General features: G+C 41.8%; 1 protein-coding gene across 1 annotated transcript in view; it reads left to right on the top strand.

Moving 5' to 3' along the window:
* Positions 1-23264, top strand: part of LOC126483786 (uncharacterized) — a 136195-nt gene that overhangs the window by 40614 nt on the left and 72317 nt on the right. Inside the window, exon 6 of the mRNA XM_050106946.1 lies at positions 4969-5096. Coding sequence (XP_049962903.1) covers positions 4969-5096 — 128 coding nt within the window. The remainder of the gene's footprint in view (positions 1-4968; positions 5097-23264) is intronic.

Raw genomic sequence — 23264 nt, 5'->3', positions numbered from 1 at the left:
ACCTCCACTTCGACAGCTTCCATACATTCCATACCAAGAAGTCCGTTCCATACAGCCTAGCCACCCGCAGTCGTCGCATCTGCAGTGACGAGCAGTCCCTCTCAAAATATACCGAGGGTCTCACTGAAGCCTTCACTGACCATAATTATCCTCCCATCCTTGTACAAAAACAAATCTCCCATTCCTTATTTTTCCAGTCTCCCACCACCTCCCAAAGTCCCACAGTCCGGCCACAGAGGATCATTCCCTCGTAACTCAGTACCATCCGGGACTGGAGCAACTGAATTACATACTCCGCCAGGGTTTCGATTACCTCTTGTCATGCCCTGCAATGAGAAATGTCCTGCCCACTATCCTTCCCACCGCTCCTACCAAGGTATTCCGCTGTCCACCGAACCTACACAATATACTCGTCCATCTTTACACAACCCCCAATCCCTTACCTCATGGCTCATACACCTGTAATAGACATAGATGCAAGACCTGTCCCATACATCCTCCTACCACCACCCACTCCAGTCCGATCACTAACATCACCTATCCCATCAAAGGCAGGGCTACCTGTGAAACCAGTCATATGATTTATGAGCTAAGCTGCAACCTCTGTGCTGCATTCTATATAGGCATGACAACCAACAAGCTGTCTGTCCGCATGAACAGCCACCGACAAACTGTGGCCAAGAAACAAGTGGACCACCTTGTTGCTGAACACGCTGCCAAACATGATATCCCTCATCTTAATGACTGCTTCACAGCCTGTGCCATCTGGATCCTCCCCACCAACACCAGCTTTTCTGAATTGTGCAGGTGGGAATTGCCCCTGACCTCAACCTTCGTTAGTCATTGTCCTCATCCATCCAGCCCCCACCCTGTTCCTATTCCAGCACTACACAGCTGTCATTTCACCGCCACACCCACTCTATTAATTTCTTTTATTTCTCTCCTTTCCGATACTTCCCCCCCCCCTCCCCCGCCCCCCTCACCCCCACCCCCCCCCTCGCCTACATACCTTCTCTCCTGCCCTCCGTCTAAACTGCGCCACTTGACTGTCCGCCTTTCCCACCATACTATCCCTCCCACTCCCCACCCCAGCCTCCTCCTTACCCCCACCCAGTCACCACTCCCATCATGCACTGGTGCTGCTGTTCGTAGTGTGGTCTCAGCTCTCTGATACTGCAGATGTGTGTGCAAGTTGCGTTTATGTGAGTGTGTGTGTGTGTGTGTGTGTGTGTGTGTGTGTGTGTGTGTATGTGTGTCTACTGCTGACGAAGGCCTTAATGGCCGAAAGCTTTAATTGTGTGAATCTTTTTATTGTGCCTATCGCAACTCAGCATCTCCGCTATATGGTGAGTAGCAACTTTCCTTCTCTGGTATTGTAAAGTACATAAATTATTTATTCAGCAGATGTGAGCTTTAAGAATACTGCATAAAGTAGATAACCACACATTTTACAGATGTCTCTTTAAAGATCTTGGAATTCTACATACTGCAGACGGGGGAGGGAAGGGGGGAGCTTCCCAATGGATTTACTCCTTAATGGTTTTTGTTGCTGAAAATAAAAACGGTTTCAGCTGAACAGTGATTTGTACAAAATGAAAATGTGTATATTGTGTTTTTGGCTGGGAGTTCCCTTCTGGGAAGCTTGGCCCCATGGTGCAAGACTGTTTATTTGATGCCACTTGCATGTCAATGAGAATGAAATGATTAGGAGGACAACACACACACTCAGTCCCAGGTGGATAAAATCCCTTATGCGGCCAGGAATTGTACCCAGAGTGTCATTACTGAGAGTCAGCAAAGCTAACTGCTAGGGCAAGAGCTGCTGAATGGGATTTTCAGAATTGCAGTACAAGAAAAGAACAAATTTCCTGTAGAGTTTGCCTCATTGTTTAGGGTTCGGAGTGGAGTTTCATACTCCAGTGCAAATGCATTCAACAACTGCCCATTCATGGCAGCTACAAGACAGCAGTGGGGTTCAGTGTATAAACAATAGCTTATTGTACCCTGGTATATATCGTTAAAAAATGTGGATAACTATTTTACAGTATTATGAGAAGTTAACTTGCTACTCACCATAAGAGGAGATGCTGAGTCACAGATCACTACAGCAAAAAGACTCTCACAATTATAGCTTTCAGCCAGTAAGGTCTTCATCAACAATAGACACACACACACACACACACACACACACACACACACACACACACACACAAAGAGTAGTGGAAGAGGAGGAGGAGGAGTTCAGAAAGTTGGGTAGAGTGAATGAAAAGGAAATAGTGAACAATTGGAGAAATGGATAGAAGCCAAGGTTAGACGAGTGTCAGAATAACTAATACTGAGGTACCAATAGAAGATAAATGGAATCTACTTAACATAACTGAGACAGCAGTAACATTTGTCAAACTAGTGGCATTTCTGATAATTTACTAGGTCAAATTTAACTAGCACAGGCACAAATCGTACTAACAAGGGAACCTCCCCATCGCACCCCCCTCAGATTTAGTTATAAGTTGGCACAGTGGACAGGCCTTGAAAAACTAAACACAGATCAATCGAGAAAACAGGAAGAAGTTGTGTGGAACTATGAAAAAAAAAGCAAAATATACAAACTGAGTAGTCCATGCTCAGGACAGGCAACATCAAAGTGAATCTGCGTTCAGGGGCGCCGTGGTCTCGTGGTTAGCGTGAGCAACTCCGGAACGAGAAGTCCTTGGTTCAAGTCTTCCCTCTGGTGAAAAGTTTAATTTTTGTGGTGTCACCGCCAGATACCACACTTGCTAGGTGGTAGCCTTTAAATCGGCCGCAGTCCGTTAGTAGACGTCGGACCCGCGTGTCGCCACTATCAGTGATTGCAGACCGAGCGCCGCCACACGGCAGGTCTAGAGAGATTTCCTAGCACTCGCCCCAGTTGTACAGCCAACTTTGCTAGCGATGGTTCACTGACAAATTACGCTCTCATTTGCGAGACGATAGTTAGCATAGCCTTCAGCAACGTCATTTGCTACGACCTAGCAAGGCGCCATTACCAGTTACTATTGATGCTGTAAAACATGTACCGTCAAGAGTGATGTTCACCAATTATGGATTAAAGTTAAGTATTCCAGCAGCTACGTACGTTTTTTGTTAGTCTCATTTCCTTGACCTGTTCCAGACCTCACGCAAGCCTGCGTGAGCTAAAACGCGTGCCTTTCGGCTTCCTCTCATACTGGGTTGGCTGTCTTGCCAATCCACAACAATTTTTTATTTTCAGACAATTATTATCTGTCCGTTCGATGTGATCAATTTTTTTGAGAATGATTATCACATCCACAAGAAAACCTAAATCAGGCAAGGTAGAAGAATCTTTTTACCCATTCGCCAAGTGTACAAGGTAGGTGGGTCGACAACATATTCCTGTCATGTGACGCACATGCCATCACCAGTGTCGAATAGAATACATCACACATGTTTTCCTGTAGAGGAATCGGTTGACTTATGACCTTGCGATCAAATGTTTACGGTTCCCATTGGAGAGGCACGTCCTTTCGTCTACTAATCGCACAGTTTTGCGGTGCGGTCGCAAAACACAGACACTAAACTTATTACAGTGAACAGAGACGTCAATGAACGAACAGACAGATCATAACTTTGCGAAAATAAAAAAAGTAAAATTTTCAGTCTAGGGAAGACTTGAACCAAGGACCTCGCATTCCACAGCTGCTCACGCTAACCACGGGACCATTGCGCTCCTGAGCTCAGACATGCCTTGATGTTGCATATCTTGCACATGGGCTACTCAGTTTGTATATTTTGCTTATTTTTTTCATAGTTCCACACAACTTCTTCCTGTTTTCTCGATTGATCTGTGTTCAGTTTTTCAAGATCTATCCACTGTGCCAACTTGTAACTAAATCTGAGGGGGGTGCGATGGGGAGGTTCCCTTGTAAGCAGTATAGCAATAGTTTATTGTTAATGTAGTGTATAGTTTAAGAGCCTGTGAGATGCTTGTTTTTTATGTATACCTTCAGTTATTTCATATTTATGAAAGACCTCCTTCTTGGGGATCTGTAAAATATGATGAATGATTGAGTTAAAGAGCAAATGTATAACTTGGCTTGTTCACATTCCTGAGAGCGTTCCTTGAAGATGGGATTTATGGAAAAATGTGAATTATGAATGGATGCCATATAAGAGGAAAGAGGAAGCTGGAAAAAATGAAAAAAAATTAAGTTGACCAGTTATGTGAAGGGGGGAATAAAGATAAAAAATATACAGAGAGTCAGGATGGGGGTTGTTAGAAAAATGGGCAAAGTGAGTGAAAAGAAGTAGTGAGTGACTGGATAAATGATTGCAGGCTGAGGTTAGGTGAGTACAGGAAATGAAACACATGCTATGCAGCAAGTTTTCACTTAAAATTCCTTAGTTAGTAACATTGCAAGTAAGTATTTAATCACTAGGATGATAAACCATTACCATAATACCCAATACTGTCCTGCAAAGCATAGTTACTTCAGACTTTTGTTTTGCATATTAATATTTGCAAAGCTAAAGACACCCAGTTATTGACCTTCCCACTTCCTCCCACCCACACTCATTTCTATATCCTGATAAAAAATAGTTAAATAAATAAAAAAAAATATAGGTTGATATCTAATAGCCTTAAGAATAATGATTTTGAGATTTTAAAAACAAGTAACACTGGTCCAGATACGGTTTAGAATCCGGTACATTTCAGGGGATCAATACAAATGTTAAGGTTTGATTTGTGATAAGGGTGTTATTATTGCTGTTTACTCATGTAACTGTGTATTTAGAAGAAATGTGTTTTTTTTCTTTTTACTTGTTCACACATTTCTTAAGACTCTTTGTTAATTATGGTAACTATGGATCCATTATCTTCCATTTTCTGGCATTTTTGCAAATTTCTAAAATAATTTTGGAATCCAGATGCTTTTACTAATTCAGATAACTTCATTCATTGATTTTCAGTACTCAGTTTTCTGCTGTTAGAGATGCTGCTTTGAGATTAGGTGAATCAAGCCTCCATTTACATGTTCCACAATTAAATGTGAGTTTTAGTGTGACAATGGCAGTCAGTGCCTACTCCATTTGCAGAGGTATGTTAATAACTTTATAAAACGTGGGGCACTCAGAGCGTGGTGTATAAAATTTTCAATTTATAAACAATGTTATCAACCAAGTTAACTTTCATGTTTTTTAAATATTATCAGCTAAGCTAATTTCATTTAACTGAGTAAGTCTGACAGCACTATCAACAATGAAAAATCATTAATTTTAATGAGTGATTCTGAAAATACAATAGACTCTTTCTGGTAAAGTTAGTTTTTTTACAAGTCTATGAAACTTACACTGTATATTATTTATATTAATCAGAATTCAAAGCCCTTTTCAGGCTTTCTGCACTCTCTACATTTTAATTCTTTTTCCCTAATGCTAACTAGTTGCCTGACAACTCTTATTGCATGTGAATAAAGACAGACTGCTACTTGCCAAATGAAAGTATAGTAGGCTACAGGTATATTTGATACACTCGAACTTATTGCAACTGCAATAAGAGAGCAGAAAAGTATTGTGTGCATCAAGTGCAAGAGTGTTCACCTTTATAGTTGTGTGAAAGGCAGTCTGAGCCAAAAATCTGAGTTATTAGAAGAGACAGGAATATTAAAGTGCAAATATGACTCACTGATGCACAACAATTTAAAGATGGCAGTTTTAAGACATAAACACAATTTGCAGATGGAACGAAAACAGAGAGACTGTGGATGAAACAAGAACAAGTGTAATTACAATTGTGATAACTCCATACCAGTTAGCAAAAAGTGTAAGAAATGTATAAACACAGTGAAAAATTGCATTCTTCGTATGAAGTGCAACACTGTACTTTACTAGCAGTGTGCAAAAATTGATTTCATTAAAAGAAGAGAGACAATTTATACTAGTATGGAAATGCATACAGTGCCACCCCTGAAATGCATGAACTATGAATTTTGTAACTGCTGTGTGTCAGGAAATATTCATCACTGGTGAAAAGACTGAGCAATGAAAATGTATTTCTGAACACAGAAATTCAACAGCTGAAAGAACAAATAATAAATATTCCACAGGAGGCTTGTAGAAACTCAGAACTACTTTGTGTTTGTGTGCAATGTCTACAAACAAGAAGTGCCATCAGTTAAGTTCTGAGTTGCACACAAACAGGAGGAAAAAACAAACCAAGACAAAAATAATTACAGTTCCTTGTGCAATGAAGAAAGCAGCAATGTATAACATTCAGATACAAGTGGAAAAGATGCTGCAAGTAGTGACAGTCCAAGAAGAGAGTAGAAAAACCCCAGAACAACTTAACTTCATTAACATATTCATTGACAGTTTCGAGAGAGGAATAGCTTAAAAATCTCAAGACACCAGACACCACAGGCCACCCAAAAACTCAAGTAACAGTGATGCCAAGAGCTAGGCTATGCCAGACAGTGACTACCCAGGACATTACGGGCCTCACAGGTGGTGTTAACAATTTCTGCCACTGTGAAACAGCTGCAGCAGCATTGGCTCTGGAGAAGACATTGAGCAAGTTAACACATATATGAGGTCTGTCCAAAAAACTCCGGAACTTTGCCCACAAAATTTTTCTACACTTACCTTCCACTTATTGTGCATGATCTCCTTCAAAATACTCTCCTCCACGATTGATACACTGCTCCAAATGCAATTTCCACTTCTGGAAGCAGTCTTGGTACATCTTGTGCTGGGAAGCACTGTCTGCGAATTTTCCTTTACCTCATCTATCGTTACAAATCTTCATCTTTTCAACAGGGTTTTCCACTTTGAAAATAAGAAATGTTCACAGTGGCCAGGTCTGGTGAGTATGGAGGATGAGACAGCACAGGAATTTCATTTTTTGGTGCAATAGTCATGCACCAACAGCGAAGAACAAGAAGTGAATTATCGTGATGCAATAGCCATGAATGTGTCACCACATTTCATGCTGTTTCCTTCTCACATTTTCTTGCAGACATCATAACTCATCCCAATAGTACCATTGACTGACAGTTTGTCGTTGTGACGTGGATTCATGATGAACTCCTTCAAAGTCAAAGAAAACTATCAACATGGCTTTGACATTTGACCTGACCTATGAGCTTCTTTTGGGTTTGGAGAAACTTCCCGACCCACTGTGAAGACTGAACCTTGGTCTCAACATCATAACTGTAGACCCATGTCTCATCACTAGATATGATTCACTTAAGGAACATTTCATTCCCATTTGCGCAATCCAAAAGCTCTTCGCAGATTGCGAGACAAAGGTCTTTCTGGTCTTGACTCTTGAGCCATGGGACGAACTGGGTGGCATTCCAAGATGCTGTGTCAGGATTTCATGACGTGATCCATCTGAAATGTTAAATTCTTCTGCAATCTCTCAGAAAGTCAGTCTTTGATTGGCATACACAATTACATTGTCGATCCTGACATAAGTGTTGTCAGTAAACGTCGAAGAGCATCCTGAACGAGGGTCATCTTAAACTTTCGTCTGGCCATTTTTAAACTATGTGAACCATTTGTAATACTGAGTATGGCTTAAGCACTCATCACTGTAGGCTTCCTGCATCATTTTTGTGAGACTGTAAAGGTTTTCTTGAGATTCAAGCAAAATTTAATGCAGGCGTGTTGGTCCTTTAACTTTGCCATCTCTAAATTCGCAAACTGTGTGACACGATGTTTTACTCAATACAGCACTGAATAATAACGAACAGCAATGAAACTTTTGGCAGTTACACATTAAATATGGGCATGTGCAGGGATGCCAACACACCACTGGTGTGAAATTACGAATGTTCTGGAATTTTTTGAACAGACCTCATATAAATTATCAAACTGTAAAAGAGTACGTGCCAGGAAGGGGGAATATAATTTTTACATCCCACTCCTGACACCAATTGTAAAAGAGTTCGTGGTTTGGGGATAGGGAGAGAAACTTCTGACATCAATGTTAATGTATAAAATGACAGGGAAGAGGGTTGTTAAATATGCCTCGTGGCGCAGGGTGCAGGAGGTCAAGCGGTCAGGATTTGATAGTGGACATCCAGGGCTGCCGTTAAATGACAAAGCAGGAAATTAAGTACAATGAAGAGGATATATTTCAATATACGAAGTACAAAGGGTGCACCTAGAGTCAGACGTTAGCAGGTTTAGGCCAGTCTAGGAGGTCGAACAATTAATTAAAATGGGCAACAGAAGGTGAAGCGGTTCATGTTAACTTACATTGGTGGCCAGTCGTGAAAAGCAGAGCCAGAGGTTCTGCCTTCCAAAAAGATGTCTGTTCTGCTTGAGGTCTGGATTACAAGAGAGAAAAGCAGGTGTGCTCTGCACTGCCGGATGCGCCATCGTCCACACACGTGATCGGTATCCTGTGCACGCTGTTGGCTAAAATCAATGGTGTGAATTTGCTGTCAGTTCCAGCAGAGGTCTCAGGGCATCTCGTGTCAGCAGCTTTAACTGGGTAGAACTGCCTCAGTTTTGAAAGACAAGTGACTTGTGCCACGTAGACACGGCATGAATTGCTCTGGGAGAAATCTTGTAAACATTCCACTGGGCCTTTGAAATAAATTTTTTTAAACTAATTCCCTAAAATATTCCTTCACTGGCTGCCATCCTGTACATTTCTTCCCCCTTCCAGAGAAGTGGTGACAAACATTGTTTACAAAAGGGTGTCGGTCACTCCCCAGAAAGAGGGTTTGCTGTGGTAGGGGCCTTAATACTATGGGAGGGATGTGTTGCAATTGTTTTCATTTTTTGTATGTATGTGAGATAGGACTTACATGCAGTCAAGTTTATAAAATTTCATGACTTAAGAAGATAATAAAATATTATTTGTTCAAATTTTGTGCAGATATCCAATGTCTTCTGTAATAACTGAAATCATTAGTATAACAAAATACAATAGAAAATCCACAATTATAACAAAATATTTAAGTCTATGGTAATCGAAGTATTTGGGTAAAAACATAATAAATCAGCTTAATGCAGTCGTTAAAATCTGACTTGCTGTATCCTCCACATATTAGTTATGGGTAATAGTTGCACAAAGTTTCACAGGCTACAAAATATTAACACATTCCACTAGAATGGAGGGTGCAGTAAGCAAGCTGAAGAGATGATGTTCCATAAATCATATGAAAATCTTTAACCACATTAACTCATGTTAAAATGCAAAGTACAAGGCCTTTCCTTATACTGGCAAAACACTGGAATTAAGGATGAAATCAGGGGACCGTCATATGGCATAAAATAAGCTTGTAAAACAAAGTTACAGGCATGGAGAACACACAGGCAAAACTCTACAAAAGGTAATTAAAAGGTGTGTTCGTAGTGAAAAGACAACTAGAAATATTCTCATCCTATTCATAAAAATTCATATGAAAAGGTTCACATCTAGAATGTGGTTCTGTGTGACATTAGCACACGCACTGTGTGTAAACAAACTTTGACTGACAGGAGAAGAGCACGTGGCTTGTCCGGCGGGGGAAGTGTGACATCGACAAACTTTAATGGCCATTCTCTCTAGCAGGGTGATGGAGAGGGTATCGTCTGTGGCGTAACACACATCTTGCAGGAGGGGAAAGAGTGGAGAGGTAAGTGCAAGGGACGAGAAAGGGCGAGAGAGGTGAAGGGGAAGTGGCAGTGGCACTTTCAGCATGCGGCACAGGTGGCGGCGTGTACCGGCAGTATAATGCAAAGTACGTGTAAAAACAGAGAAAGACAATGCTGGCTAACAGACGGTCTAACACCGGTAATGATCCTCACAGAGTGATACCAAATTTGTACACGAAGAGATCCTAACTGTTATAGGACAAAACCAAATGCATGGCGGTATAGTAAAAACATTTAAGGAGGCTCAGTTAAGATCGTTAGTACAATACTTGCATTAATTCTTAAACAGATAATGGACAACAGGGTGCATTTCAGTGTTGATTTTCAGCAAACACAAAATTCAGAAAACGCTGAAGTAACAGGGTGAGCTACGAAAAAAAAGGGCGCAAACTACTGCGACATTGTACAACAAAATTTTTATTAATTTGTGTGGAAGTCTCTTGCTACCTAAATTTTCAGCAAAATAGCGTGTTACTGCGCTTGGGCGATGATGTCACATTATGGGTGCTAAACATCAACAAACTAGTGCTTATTTCAGCAGGACCTTCAATCTTGTAACATCATGGGTGTGTTTGTGTGAATAAACAAACTGGTGTCTCTCATTTCCTAAACACACGTTGCGGCACTGTATCCAAATGGTAGCAGTGTCAAATTCTGTGCCCGCTCATAACATCCTCACTTCGTCAATAAATTACTTTGTAAGAAGTAGGGTGAATAATAATGAAACTTGTGTCCGTCTGGGTGAACTCTCTATCTCGCTTACTACTCTACAGAGAGAGGGTAGTGCACTTCTTCTCAACTTCAGGGACGCATTCAACTCTTCTCTATTGAGTAGATAACTCGGGTGCTTCATTTAGCAAGGATTTCCACAAAAATGCATATCGTAGTAGGCATGCTAATGGTTTACAGAAGGTGGTACTATACTTCGGAGGAGGCTCAGAAGTGCAAAGCACCGCCAAGCTAAATGGCGGTTCATGGGAAGACATCCCCATAACGGCCAGCTTTGTTATGGCAATGCATTTCCATTTCGCATTCCATCAGCTGATGTTCGCTTGCTTCTAAACTCCACTTGGAATTATAGTCTGATTAGCGGGCATGAGAGTGAAAAACTCACAATCATTTTTAATCTTAGGCAGCTTGAAAGAAAATAGGGAAATAAATGATTCTAAAAGGACAGTAGACTTAGCTCATCTGCAAAGCAGTGGAATAGTGGAGTATTAGTTGCAAAAGTTAGATGAAAATTTGAAGTATCACACTCTATTGAACAAGAAAATATAAATAGAATGGACAACGCAAGGAGGGGCTCCACATTCTAGGTTTGACAAAAAAACAAAATGTTCAATGATGTAGGCTTGTAAAAAGTAGTGTTGTAGAAAAACTTTAGTAGGGTAAACTTGATGCATTCTTTCAAAAGGCAAAACAGAATCGTTGTCAATAAAGGAGATCTAAAAGTGAAATACAGTACAATATAAAAATTCTACAACAAAGCTGAATATAATGCAAATAGCTTAATATCATCAAATAACAAATACTTATACAGTAGTTGGGAGAGGGTACCTTCAAACACTTAATATTCTCCGTACATGGTCACTCAAAACTTATACAATAAATGGCTTATTAATCAAATGAAGATTGGACTTAATTTATGACAAGCAAGACAAAGAATAGGGAGAGAAGTTGTAGCATTTGGGGCCATGACTGGCTTATCGCAAGGCGACAGTCATGCCAGTTCATGTGTTTGCGCCATGCGGTCTCTGCTTATAGTAAGCATTCACTGGGAACATAGGCTGCTATTTAGATTACTATAAAACTGTCTCAACTGGAAACTCGCTGCATGGTAAAGTGAATCATGGTTAACGGTTCTGCACTGACCCCTGGGGTGGCAGCATAAAACAGACCACTTAACATCACATAAAACGACACACACAGGACCTTTTGCCTGCTCACCAATAACCTCAATAAAACAACCTCATGCATCACTTCATTTCAACAAAACTTCACTGCCCTCTGGAGGATAACAGCTGGAAGTTGTCATATCCTCTCTTATAACCTTACAGGGGTGGAACAGATCAATTCTGTTCCATCGTCAACAAAACTTTGCTGCCCTCTGGGAGATAGCAGCCGGAAGTCATCTCGTAGCTTCATGCATTGAGTTAACCTATCAAGGAACTACCACTTACGAAAACAGAAGGCATGGACAGAAAAAGAATAAATAGTCAGGAAAGAGGATGCAGAGAGACAAGAAAGAAAAGAAAGAGAAGGTAGAAAAAGTTCGTTTAGGGCACCAATGATTTCAGATACCTTGCGGACGCAGTATGATGACACACGGCATTAGAGAGAGTCCTTAAGCACTCACATCTGTGGGGCAAGGATAGGGATCCTACTTTCATTATAGGGCAGAGAAATTATGCTTATAGAAAAGATGAAAGAAAAAAAGAGTTGATCATGACACGAAAATGAAACAGAAAAAAATGCCATGAACAGCTGGGAGACTCTGTATTTGCCAAACACATTGTGCAAGCTGCACATCCCTGGAAATTAACTAAAAGTAATAAAAAATAAATTTTAAAAAAATAAAAAATAAAAAAAGAACACTTAGACAACTTCTCATCGCAACAACTAAGCATTACCTACTTCTTCGAGAACCGGGTTGTGTTTTTTAAAATACACAGGCAGTAACTGTATTATGGATCCAAAATTATGCTATAAAGGAGATCTAAAAGTTCTCTGGATAAATGTCTGCAAGGTTTCAGTGCATATCAACACTCACAGTAAAGAAGAGACAGTGGCGGCGGCAGTGCGGCGGATGAGAGCCATATGCACATGGTACTTGTGCAGCTGTGGCGTGGGCGGCTGGCTGCACTGCAGCGAAATTACATGCCCCAGGCATTGATGCCAGGACCCAAACGCAGATGGCAGCGGAGGACTGATGGGCGGCGGAAGGTAGGCGGTGGCAGTAGCAGGGAAACCACCCTGACCGTGAATAGTGCGCCCGTGCGCTTTGTGTAGCCACGGGAGCAGCACGGATGCCTCGCACATTTTCCTCATGTCTTGGCGCCCAGCTCAGAGTTGGCAGGTGGCTACTGAGAAGCTGGGCTGACTGCAACCATCAAATGTGGCCAGAGCACACGCCGTATGCATGTGCACTGGGGAGAGCATCTCGGTGGACTCAGCGACCATATGTATGAGGGGCACGCTGTGAGAGGCAGGGAGTGAACTTTGCACCAGACACTGGTATGTGCGGACATAGCATCTGGCATGGCGTCGCACTCAGCATGCTGCAGCACCCAGGCTCGGCTCATAGCGGGAAAACAGCGGCGAATATTGACCAACCACACAATGTCAAACATGAACCAAAAGAAAACAGCCACCTTGTGGGCGGAATGGTGGGAACGAATCGCGATTCTGACACGCAATGTTAATGTATAAAATGACAGGGAAGGGGGAAGAGGGTTGTTAAATATGCCTCGTGGCGGCAGTGTGCCGGAGGTCGAGCGGTCAGGATTTGATAGTGGGCATCCAGGGCTGCCGTTAAATGACAAAGCAGGAAATTAAGTACAATGAAGAGGATATATTTCAATATACGGAGTACAAAGGGCGCACCTAGAGTCAGACATTAGCAGGTTTAGGCCAGTCTAGGAGGTCGAACAATTAAGTAAAATGGGCAATGGAAGGGGAAGCACTTCATGTTAACTTACACTGGTGGCCGGTCGTGAAAAGCAGAGCCAGAGGCTCTGCCTTCCAAAGAGACATCTGTTCTGTTCAAGGTCTGGATTACAAGAGAGAGAAGCAAGTGTGTTCTGCACCACAGGATGCTCCAGTGTCCACACACGTGATCGGTATCCCGCGCACACTATTGGCTAAAATCAGTGGCGTGAATTCACTAGCAGTTTCAGCAGAGGTCTCAGGGCATCTCCTGTCAGCAGCTTTAACTGGGCAGAACTGCCTTGGTTTTGAAAGCTTAGTGACTTGTGTCATGTAGACACAGCGGGAATTACTCTGGAGAAAACTTGTAAAGATTCCACTGGGCCTTTGAAATAAATTTTTTTAAACTAATTCCCTAAAATATTCCTTGACTAGCTGCCATCCTGTACAAAACAATGGAAAGCCCCGGTTGAAATATTAACACCTTCATGAAAAGGATAGATTGTTACTCACCAGAAAGATGACTTGTTGAGTTGTAGACAGGCACAATGAAAAGACTGTACACATTGAGATTTCAGCCAAAGTTTTCTTCGAAAAAGAAAACACACGCACAAGCAGACACACCTCACACACAAATGACCAATATCTCTGGCCCTGCGGCCAGAATGACGTAGCGACCCGAAATACCAGTCATGTGGGTGTGAAGTGTGCCTGCTTGTTTGTGTGTGTGTGTGTGTGTGTGTGTGTGTGTGTGTGTGTGTGTGTGTGTGTGTGTGTGTGTGTGTGCATTTTATTTTCTGAAGAAGGCTTTGGCTGAAAGTTCAATTTGTAACAGTCTTTTCATTGTGCCTGTCTCCTACTCAACATGTCATCTTTACAGTGACTAGCAATCTGTCCTTTACAAATAAAAGTTATGGCATTTAAATTTCCTCACCACTACAACTTAAACAAATAGTCATATGTATATGTGGAAATTTCAGGTGCTAACAAGATATATGATTCAATTTGCAAACCATTAAAAATATCACATTGGTCGATTGTATAATAGAACTGTCTGTAGACATGGAATTGAGTCACATGCGACTTCTTGTCAGCATAACAGAAGCTGACATAAATTACATGCACAGTATCTATGTAGGTTAGGAGAAATTCAGACAGTAAAAAATCCAGGATGGAATGTAACAACATTGTGAAAAGGAAAGTTGCTACTCACCATATAGTGGAGATGCTGAGTCGCAGATAGGCACAATAAAAAGACTGCTGCAATTAAAGCTTTCAGATAGTAAGATCTTTGTCAAAATAGACAACAGTCACACTCACACAAACACAACTCACACACATATGACTGTAATCTCAGGCAATTGAAGCCACACTGCGAGCAGCAGCACCAGTGCATAATGGGAGTAGCAACTGGGTGGTGGTAAGAAGGAAGCTGGGACAAAGGCTCCACCACTGTTGTTTTGAACCGCAAGGATTACCTGGCAGAAGGACTCCTCCAGCTGTCAGACATATCCACCTGCAAACCTTGCAGCCATGACCCCATTCCAGAAATCCAGCAGGATCTCCAGTCACTCCTCAAATCTTTAGGTCCATCCCAGAACCTCTCCCCAGAGTCCATCTCTCTGCTCACTCCTACCACTCCCCTCACTCCTACTTCTACATGCTTCCTAAAGTCCATAAACCACCCAGGAGGCCCCATTGTGGCTGGTTACTGTACCCCCCAAGTGAGAGAATCTGTGCTCTCATAGACCAACATTTTCAACCTATTACCTGGAACCTACCCTCCTACATAAAAGATACCAGCCATTTCCTCCACCGACCCCCTGCAGTTCCTGTCCCTTTACCACACAGTGCTCTGCTCTTCGCTATTGATGCCACCTCCCCTTACACTAACATACCTAATGCCCATGGCCTTACCCCTACTGAACACTACCTTTCCCAACACCTGATGGATTCCATGACAACAACCTCCTTCCTAGTCACCATGGCTAATGATATCTTCACCCACAGTTACTTCTCCTCTGAAGGCAATACCTATAAACAAATCCAGTGTACGGCTATGGGCACACGCATGGCACCATCCTATGTGAACCTATTCATGGGCCATCTAGAGGAATCCACATTTTCATGGCCATCTAGGGGATTCCTTCTTAAACACCCAGAATCCTAAACCCCTCACCTCGTTCAGATTCACTGATGACATCTTTGTGATCTGGATCGAGGATGAGGATGCCCTATTCACATTCCTCTTGAACCTCTACAACTTCTCCCCCATTTGCTTCGCCTGGTCCTACTCAAACCAGCAAGCCACCTTCATAGATGGTGCCTCCATCTCAAAGATGGCTACATCAGTACCTCCAGCCATACCAAGCCTAATAACCACCAGCAATACCTCCACTTCTACAGCTGCCACCCACTCCATACCAAGAAGTCCCTTCCTTACAGCCAGGCCACCCATAATCGATGCATCTGCAGTGATGAACGGTCCCTCTCAAAATATACTGAGGGTCTCACCGAAGCTTTCACAGACCATAATTATCCTCCCAACCATATACAAAAACAAATCTCCCATGTGAATTTTAAAATTTTCTCAGCAAATTGACTATTCAAACAAATTTCAGGCTTGCAGCCGGTCATCGTTCAGTAACTTGCATGATATTCCAACTGGACACCTGCTAGTTATCTTCAGGTGAGCCGTCGCATACTGGCGAAAACGTCCTCCGTTCTGCAATATATAGCGTGCTGTAACTATTCTGCGCATGCGTCAAAAACTTGATGGATGGACCACACTGCCCACCGGCAGTGCCCTCGCTGGTGGAATAGCCGAACTCAGTCCCCCTCTGTGTTGCTGTTAGCCACAGCTGTCAGCGCACTCTGTCATCTTCGATTTGAGGAAATCGTGGAGATGATGGGATTCCATGCACTGTCCAACTGGTAGCCGCTGTCACGGGTCAACAGATTTTCCACTAGGTGTATTTCTATGGATTCTTTAATAATGGAATCCCAGAAAGAGGTTGCTGTGGAAAAAACCATTGTTTTCTCATACTCCTTTGAATGTCCAGTGGAAATACAATGTTCAGCAATAGCGGACTTGCTTGAATGCAAAAGGTGGGTGTAACGTTGATGTTCAGTGCACCGTTCTTTCACGGGGCATGTGGTTTGACCTATGTAAGTCATACCACATTGGCATGGTATCTTGTAAATTCTGGCCTTACGTAGTAACAGATTGTCCCTTACTGATCCCACAAGGTCTGCAATCTTCGTGGTTGGGCGGAAAACCACTTGTACCTGAAATTTTCAGAGGGTTCTTTCTATTTTAAATGAAGTGTTGCCAACGAAAGGAAGAAAAGCTGAAGATTGTTCCAGCACGTTCTCCTCTTTATCCACTTCCTGCTTCTTAGTTTCAAGTGTTAGTGCCCTGTTAATCTGCTGGGTGGATGGACTGGTTCAAAGAAAGAATGATGGTTCTCTAGGGCATTCAGTTTATCAGAAGCCCACTCATATTGATTTGTACCTGCAAGCATCGAGTTGCCATCACCAGTCGCAACTCATGAGTGTGCTTAAAACACTTGTTCACAGAACTCATACTGTCTGAGATCTAGATAGCTTGCCTCAAGAACTGCCCATCTAAAGACAGTATTCAGTGAAAATGGCTATTCTATCTGGCAGATTAACATCATTGTTTCAGAACATGAAGTCCATGAATGGCTGCAAAAGGTCTTCAAGGAGCTGAACGTAGCCCATTTCCAGTCAATGATTGGTTCAGTTGGACCAGAGGACCCAATCCATTCTAAGTAAATATAGCCCACACCACTAATGGAGCCCCATCAGTTTGCACAGTGTCTTGTTGGCAACTTGGATCCACGTCTTTGTGGGGTCTGCGCCACACTCAAACCTCACCATTTGCTCTTACTAACTGAAATCAGGACTCATCTGATCAGCAACAGTTTTCCATTCATCTATAGTCCAACCAATATGGTCACAAGCCCAGGTGATGTCAGGCTTTTAGGCACTTGCATCAGGCATCTGCTGCAATAGCCCATTAGCGCCATATTTTGCCACACTGTCCTAATGGATACTTCCGTCAAATGTCCCGCATTGATTTAGCTTGTTATTTCATGCAGTGTTGCTTGTCTGTTAGCACTGACAACTCTACACAAATGCCGCTGCTCCCGGTCATTAAGTGAAGGTCATCTGTGTGAGAGGTAATGCCTCAAATTTGGTATTCTTGGCACACTCTTGACACTGTGGATCTCAGAATATTGAGTTCCCTAACAATTTCCAAAATGGAATGACCTATGCATCTAGCTCCAATTACTGTTCTGTTCAAAGTCTGTTAATTCCCATCGTGCTGCTATAATTACATCAGAAGCCTTCCACATGAATCACCTAAGTACAAATGACAGCTTCTCCAATTCGCTGCCCTTTTGTACCTTGTGTATGCAATACTACCACCACCTGGATATATGCACATCACTACCCCATGACTTTTTTCACCTCAGTGTGATTTCAGTATCCCTGCCTAGAACAGATATTGATAATGATTAAGTGATGCTGCACTTCTTTTCTACAACAGCTGCCATTTCTCACACAGATACAGGCTGGCCAGGTGGCCAGTAATCACTTTTTCCATGCTGCATGAAGTACTTATCATCTCATCATATCACAAAATACACAACAACCCTGCTTTTGTTCTGACTATCTGGTTTTTACTATTGGGATACACTCAGCATGCAGCTTATAGCTATTCTCCCTCTGTTTATGGATTATGCTTTTGTATCAGAAGTGGACCAAAAAATGGTGACAACGACTTACCACTTGTGCAGTTTGTGACTCATTTGTATCCACTGGGAGCACTTTGAACAGATGCTGCTATACTGTCACTTTTGTCTCAACAGCAAATGCAACATCAGTTAGTGATAACAGCATCAGCCTCACCACCATTTGCCTGCTCTGATAAGGCTTCAGAGGGCTAGAAGGTATAACATGATGTTTTCAATTTAATTTTTTTGCTTAGAGCATTTCTGATAAGCAATGAAATGCTTTACTCTTGTCTTCTAGAAGTCATTTGCATGAAGTTGGGCAAAAATTGTGACTACCGTGGGAATCTAGTGGTCTCCCTTTCAGTGAACTATGTGCTCTGTTAACCAAATACTAAGGCCAACAAATGCACCTTGCAGCTAGGGTGTAATCAGTGTCAGAAACAACATGGGCAGTCTTATACAGCATGTGCTGCTGACTTGCAGAATCTCGCACCTGAGTGCAATTTTATTTGCCAGAATTGTAAAGTTCCCTATGTAAAATCATTGTGTACCTAGTACCCAACAGGGAAGGCACAGTAAAGCATTAGCCACATCCAAACCTAGTCTCAGTGAAGTTCTTAAGATTTTTAAATCTTTTGAGGTAGTTTCTGCCAATCAGCATACTTTCACTAACGAAATTCAAGTTCCAAAAATTGATAGCCACTGTCACAAGGCACAGCCAGCTGATGATTCTGATTTGTCACCCACTTCTTACACCCCAAAATCTCACACACATTCACAGCATCTCTTGAGAGACTTAAGTTCATCAACCTTAAAGATCCTTCCCCCCCCCCCCTCCCTCTCCCCCTTCACTTTAATGTTGTGTGAATCCTTTTTCAAATACTAAAACAGGTCAGTAATAACTTCTCACCTATATGTCGAAGCATTCAGTACATATGCTGACAAAGCTCCCGTCATGCCCCAGTTGCAGCAGACATCATTCAAGGAGCAGTTGTCTGCACCACACTATACACTGTTTATTGTGTGGAAAATGGGCAACTGCTGGCTGTAGGTCAACGAGCTGTTCAACAGCATTAACTGTGCAGTTCTGCCACCACTGCAAAAGCTGATGTTGACTCTTGCTGTTTCTGGCCAGTCAGTGGAGTTCCAGCTGGACACCACAGCCACTGTGTCATTAATTAATGAAGATGTATCAACAGCTTGTTTCACCTTCACTGCAAAGGGCTCAATGACTGATCAACTCTTACTGCCAGAGGACCTCTCCTTGGAGAATTGTCATTTACAGCTACTTGCAAATATGTCAAACATGTACTAACATTCTTAGTAGTGAAGTCGTCTAATGCTGTTAGCATTTTTGACTTAGGTGCCTTTAAAACATTACATTTCAAAATAGTAGGCCTCATAAATTTAATGCCCAACTGACGTCATTTTCTGACCTTAATTCTCTTTGCAATAATGTAAAGATATTTTTGAACCATTTCTAAGCGGTGCAAACAATTTTACCGTCCATATCTCCATGAAATCATCAGCGGTACCAAAATTTTGTAGAGCTTGCCCATTGACATTTGCTGTTAGAGATGCTGTTCAGGTTGAGCTCGCAGGGCTCCAGGAACTAGGCATCCTTCACTGTTTGGAAACAGTCAGTGGTCGATGCTTGTAGATGTCATTACAAAGCCTGACTGGGCTTTAAGCATCTGTAGCAATTTCAAGGCAACTATCAATGCTCAGTCCAGTATTGATCTGTGGGCTATGCCTTGTCCAGAGGATTTATGAATGAAGCTAGCCAGAGTATAAAATGTGCTTATCTACAAGTTTCGTCAGATAGCAAATCAAAACAGTTTCCGGTCTTAAATAAAACATCTGGCTTGTACTAGTATAATTGTTTACCACTTACAACTTGTTAGTGCCTCCACCATATAACAAAAATACTTAGAGCCATTGCTTCAGGGTACTAAAAAGAAGATTACTGTTTAACGTTCCATCGACAGCTGGAGATGGAGACAAGCTCAGATAAGGAAAGGATGGAGAAAGATATCAGCTGTGCCTTTTTCAAAGGAACCATTTCAGCATTTGCCTTAAATGATTTGGGGATATCAGGGGAAACCTAAATTTGGATGGCCGGACAGGGATTTGAACCACTGTCCCCTGAATAGGAGTCCAGTGTGCTAACCACTACACCACCCCAGTAATTCAGGGGTTCCACATGGTTTTAATTATTTAAATAATCATCATAACAGGAGTGATGCATGTGGAACACCACAGGAACGTCAAATCACTTTTCACATCACTGTTGGAAAATGGCTTACATTATCTACTGGAAAAGCACAGTTTTTTCTCCCCCCACTATCAGATACCTGGGGCATATCTTCTATGGAAAAGGTAACAAGGCCACATGTGACCATGTTGATGCAATAATGAATATGCTAGAATCTGCAAATATCACACAATTCGTCTTTTCTCAACAAGATCACTTACTAAGCAAAATTTATTCCCCAAGCAGTGTAAATCACACACCCATTCTATTAGCTGTGGAAACAGAGCATCAGCTTTGTATGGTCAGCCTACTGGCATCAAGCTTTTCAGTCCCTTAAGGATTTTCCCAAAATAGCAAAATACTTGATGCCATATACACCGAGCTGCAGTTGATTCTTGCTAAAAATGCATCCCAGTAAGAGACTGCAGCAGTTTTTTTAGCATAAATTGTTGAATGGCTCTGAATGACAAATTGCCTACTCTTCCAAAACATTAACAGTGCCACAACTAAACTATTCCCAAATTGAGATGGAAACTTGCAATATTTCACTGCACGAAGAGCTGTCATGTGTATTTGTTTTGCAGCAAATTCAACTGTTTACTGGCCACAAACCATCAATACTGATTTTTGGGCATCATTCTAAGCTCCCAGTTAAGGCATCACATCATCAGTGGTGGTTACAATTAACTGCACCTGTGGTTAAGGGGTAGTGTCTTTGACTAGTTATCAAAACATCCTTACTCCCAGATTTGAATCTTGCCACTTCTTAAATTCTGAATAAAAATCATCAGCAATGGCATCCAAACACATCTGGCATAAGAAGTCACCATCACGCTGCCAATGGCAAAGAGGGCGGAGATGCAGACAGAGATTCAGGGCACACTTTTGCCCATGGAATGGAAAACTGCCTCTAAAAGGCAGAAGATTCAGCAATGATCAGTGACACAAAGATTCAGAAGGCAATGGAAACCACTGCATTAAAGGCACATAATGTGTATCTACAAGACACATGGCCTGTAATTGAAAAGGTGTCTTGATGATCTCTCTGTTGGCAAAAGATTCTGGACTAGTCCCCCATTCAAATCTCAGGGAAGGAGCTGCCAACGGGGAGGTGACCATGGGAAAAAGATTGAATAACTAATAAAGTATAATGTGCTACTAGTCAAGGCATGGAATATCAGATGTTTCAACAAGGTAGAGAAGCTAGAAAATCTCAAAAGAGAAATGCTAAGGCTCAATCTAGATATAGTGCGGGTAAGTGACATGAAATGGAAGAACAAGGATTTCTGGCCAGATGAGTACAGGGTAATACCAACAGCAGCAGAAAATGGTAGGTTGGTTGGTTGTTTTGTGGAGTGGATCAAACTGCAAGGTCGGTCCCATTGGATCAGGGAAGGATGGGATAGGAAGTTGTCCATGGTCTTTCACAGGAGCCATCCCAGAATTTACCCGAAGCAATTTATGGAAATCACGGAAGTTGGATTTGTTATGAATAGAAAGGTAGGACATAGAGTGAGTACTGTGAACAGTTCAGTGACAGGGTTGTTCTCTCCAGAATCAACAGTAAACCAACATCAACAGTTATAGGTTAGGTATATATGTCAACGTCACAAGCAGAAGAAGGAGAGACAGAGAAAGTAGTATATTAGGATATTCAATGGGTAATTCAGTACATAAAGGGAGATGAAAAGTTAATGACTGTGGAAGATTGGAATGTGGTTGTAGAGGAAGGAGTAGAAGAAATGGTTATGGGAGGATATGGGCTTGGTAGCAGGTATGAGAGAGGAGAAAGCCAGATTGAGTTCTGCAATAAATTTCAGCTAGTAATAGCGAATACTTTGTTCAAGAATTACAAGACGAGGAGTTATACTTGGAAAAGGCTGGGGGATATGGGAAGATTTTGATTAGATTACATCGTGGTCCGCCAGAGATTCTGAAATCAGATATTGGATTGTAAGGCATTCCTAGAAGCTGTTATAGAGTCAGATCTCAAATTAGCAATGATGAAGAGTAGGCTGATGTTTAACAGGCTAGTCTGGAAGAACCAAGCACAAAGAAGTGGAATACGGAAATACCAAAGAATGAAGAGATATTTTTGAAGTTCTCTGAGGCTATAGATACTGCAATAATGAATATCTCAGTAGGCAGTTCAATTGAAGAGGAATGGACATCTCTAAAAAGGACAATTACAGAAGTTGGAAAGAAAAGCATAGATACAAGGAAGATAACAACAGTTGATTGACAAAAGAAGGAAGTACAAAAATGTGCAGGGAAATTCAGTAATATAAGTAACTTAGAAATGAAATAAACAGGAAGTACAAGGAAGCTAAGTTGAAATGACTGCATGAAAAGTGTGAAGGAACTGAAAAATAAATTACTGTCAGAAGGACTGACTTAGCATACAGGAAGGCCAAAACAACCTTCAGTGAAACCAAAAGCAAGGACAGTAAAAATAAGAACGCAATGGGAATTCCGCTGTTAGAAGCAGAAGAGAGATTGGCGGAAAGAATACATTGAAGGCGTCGGCGGGGGGGGTGTCTCGTGTGATGATGTGACAGAAGAAGGAACAGGAGTCAAGATGGAAATGGAAAAGATAGAGATCCAGTATTAGAGTCAGAATTTAAAAGAGCTCTGGAGGACTTCCTGAAATCACAAGGGGAAGTGGCAACAAAACTCCTATTCATGCTGATGCATAGAATATATGAAACTGGCAGTATACCATCAGACTTTTGGAAAAACATCATCCATACAAGTCCAAAGACTGCAAGAGCTGACAAGTGCGTGAATTATCGCAATCAGCTTAACAGCTCATGCATCCATGTTGCTGACAAGAATGATATACAGAAAAATAGAAAAGAAAATTGATGATCTGTTACATGACGATTAATTTGACTTTAGGAAAGGTAGTGGCACCAAAGAGGCTGTTCTGATGTTTCAGTCGATAATGGAACCAA

The sequence above is a fragment of the Schistocerca serialis genome, chromosome 6 (assembly GCF_023864345.2).
Source record: "Schistocerca serialis cubense isolate TAMUIC-IGC-003099 chromosome 6, iqSchSeri2.2, whole genome shotgun sequence".
Lineage (NCBI taxonomy): Eukaryota > Metazoa > Arthropoda > Insecta > Orthoptera > Acrididae > Schistocerca > Schistocerca serialis.
This window is presented reverse-complemented; position numbering and strand designations above follow the sequence as displayed.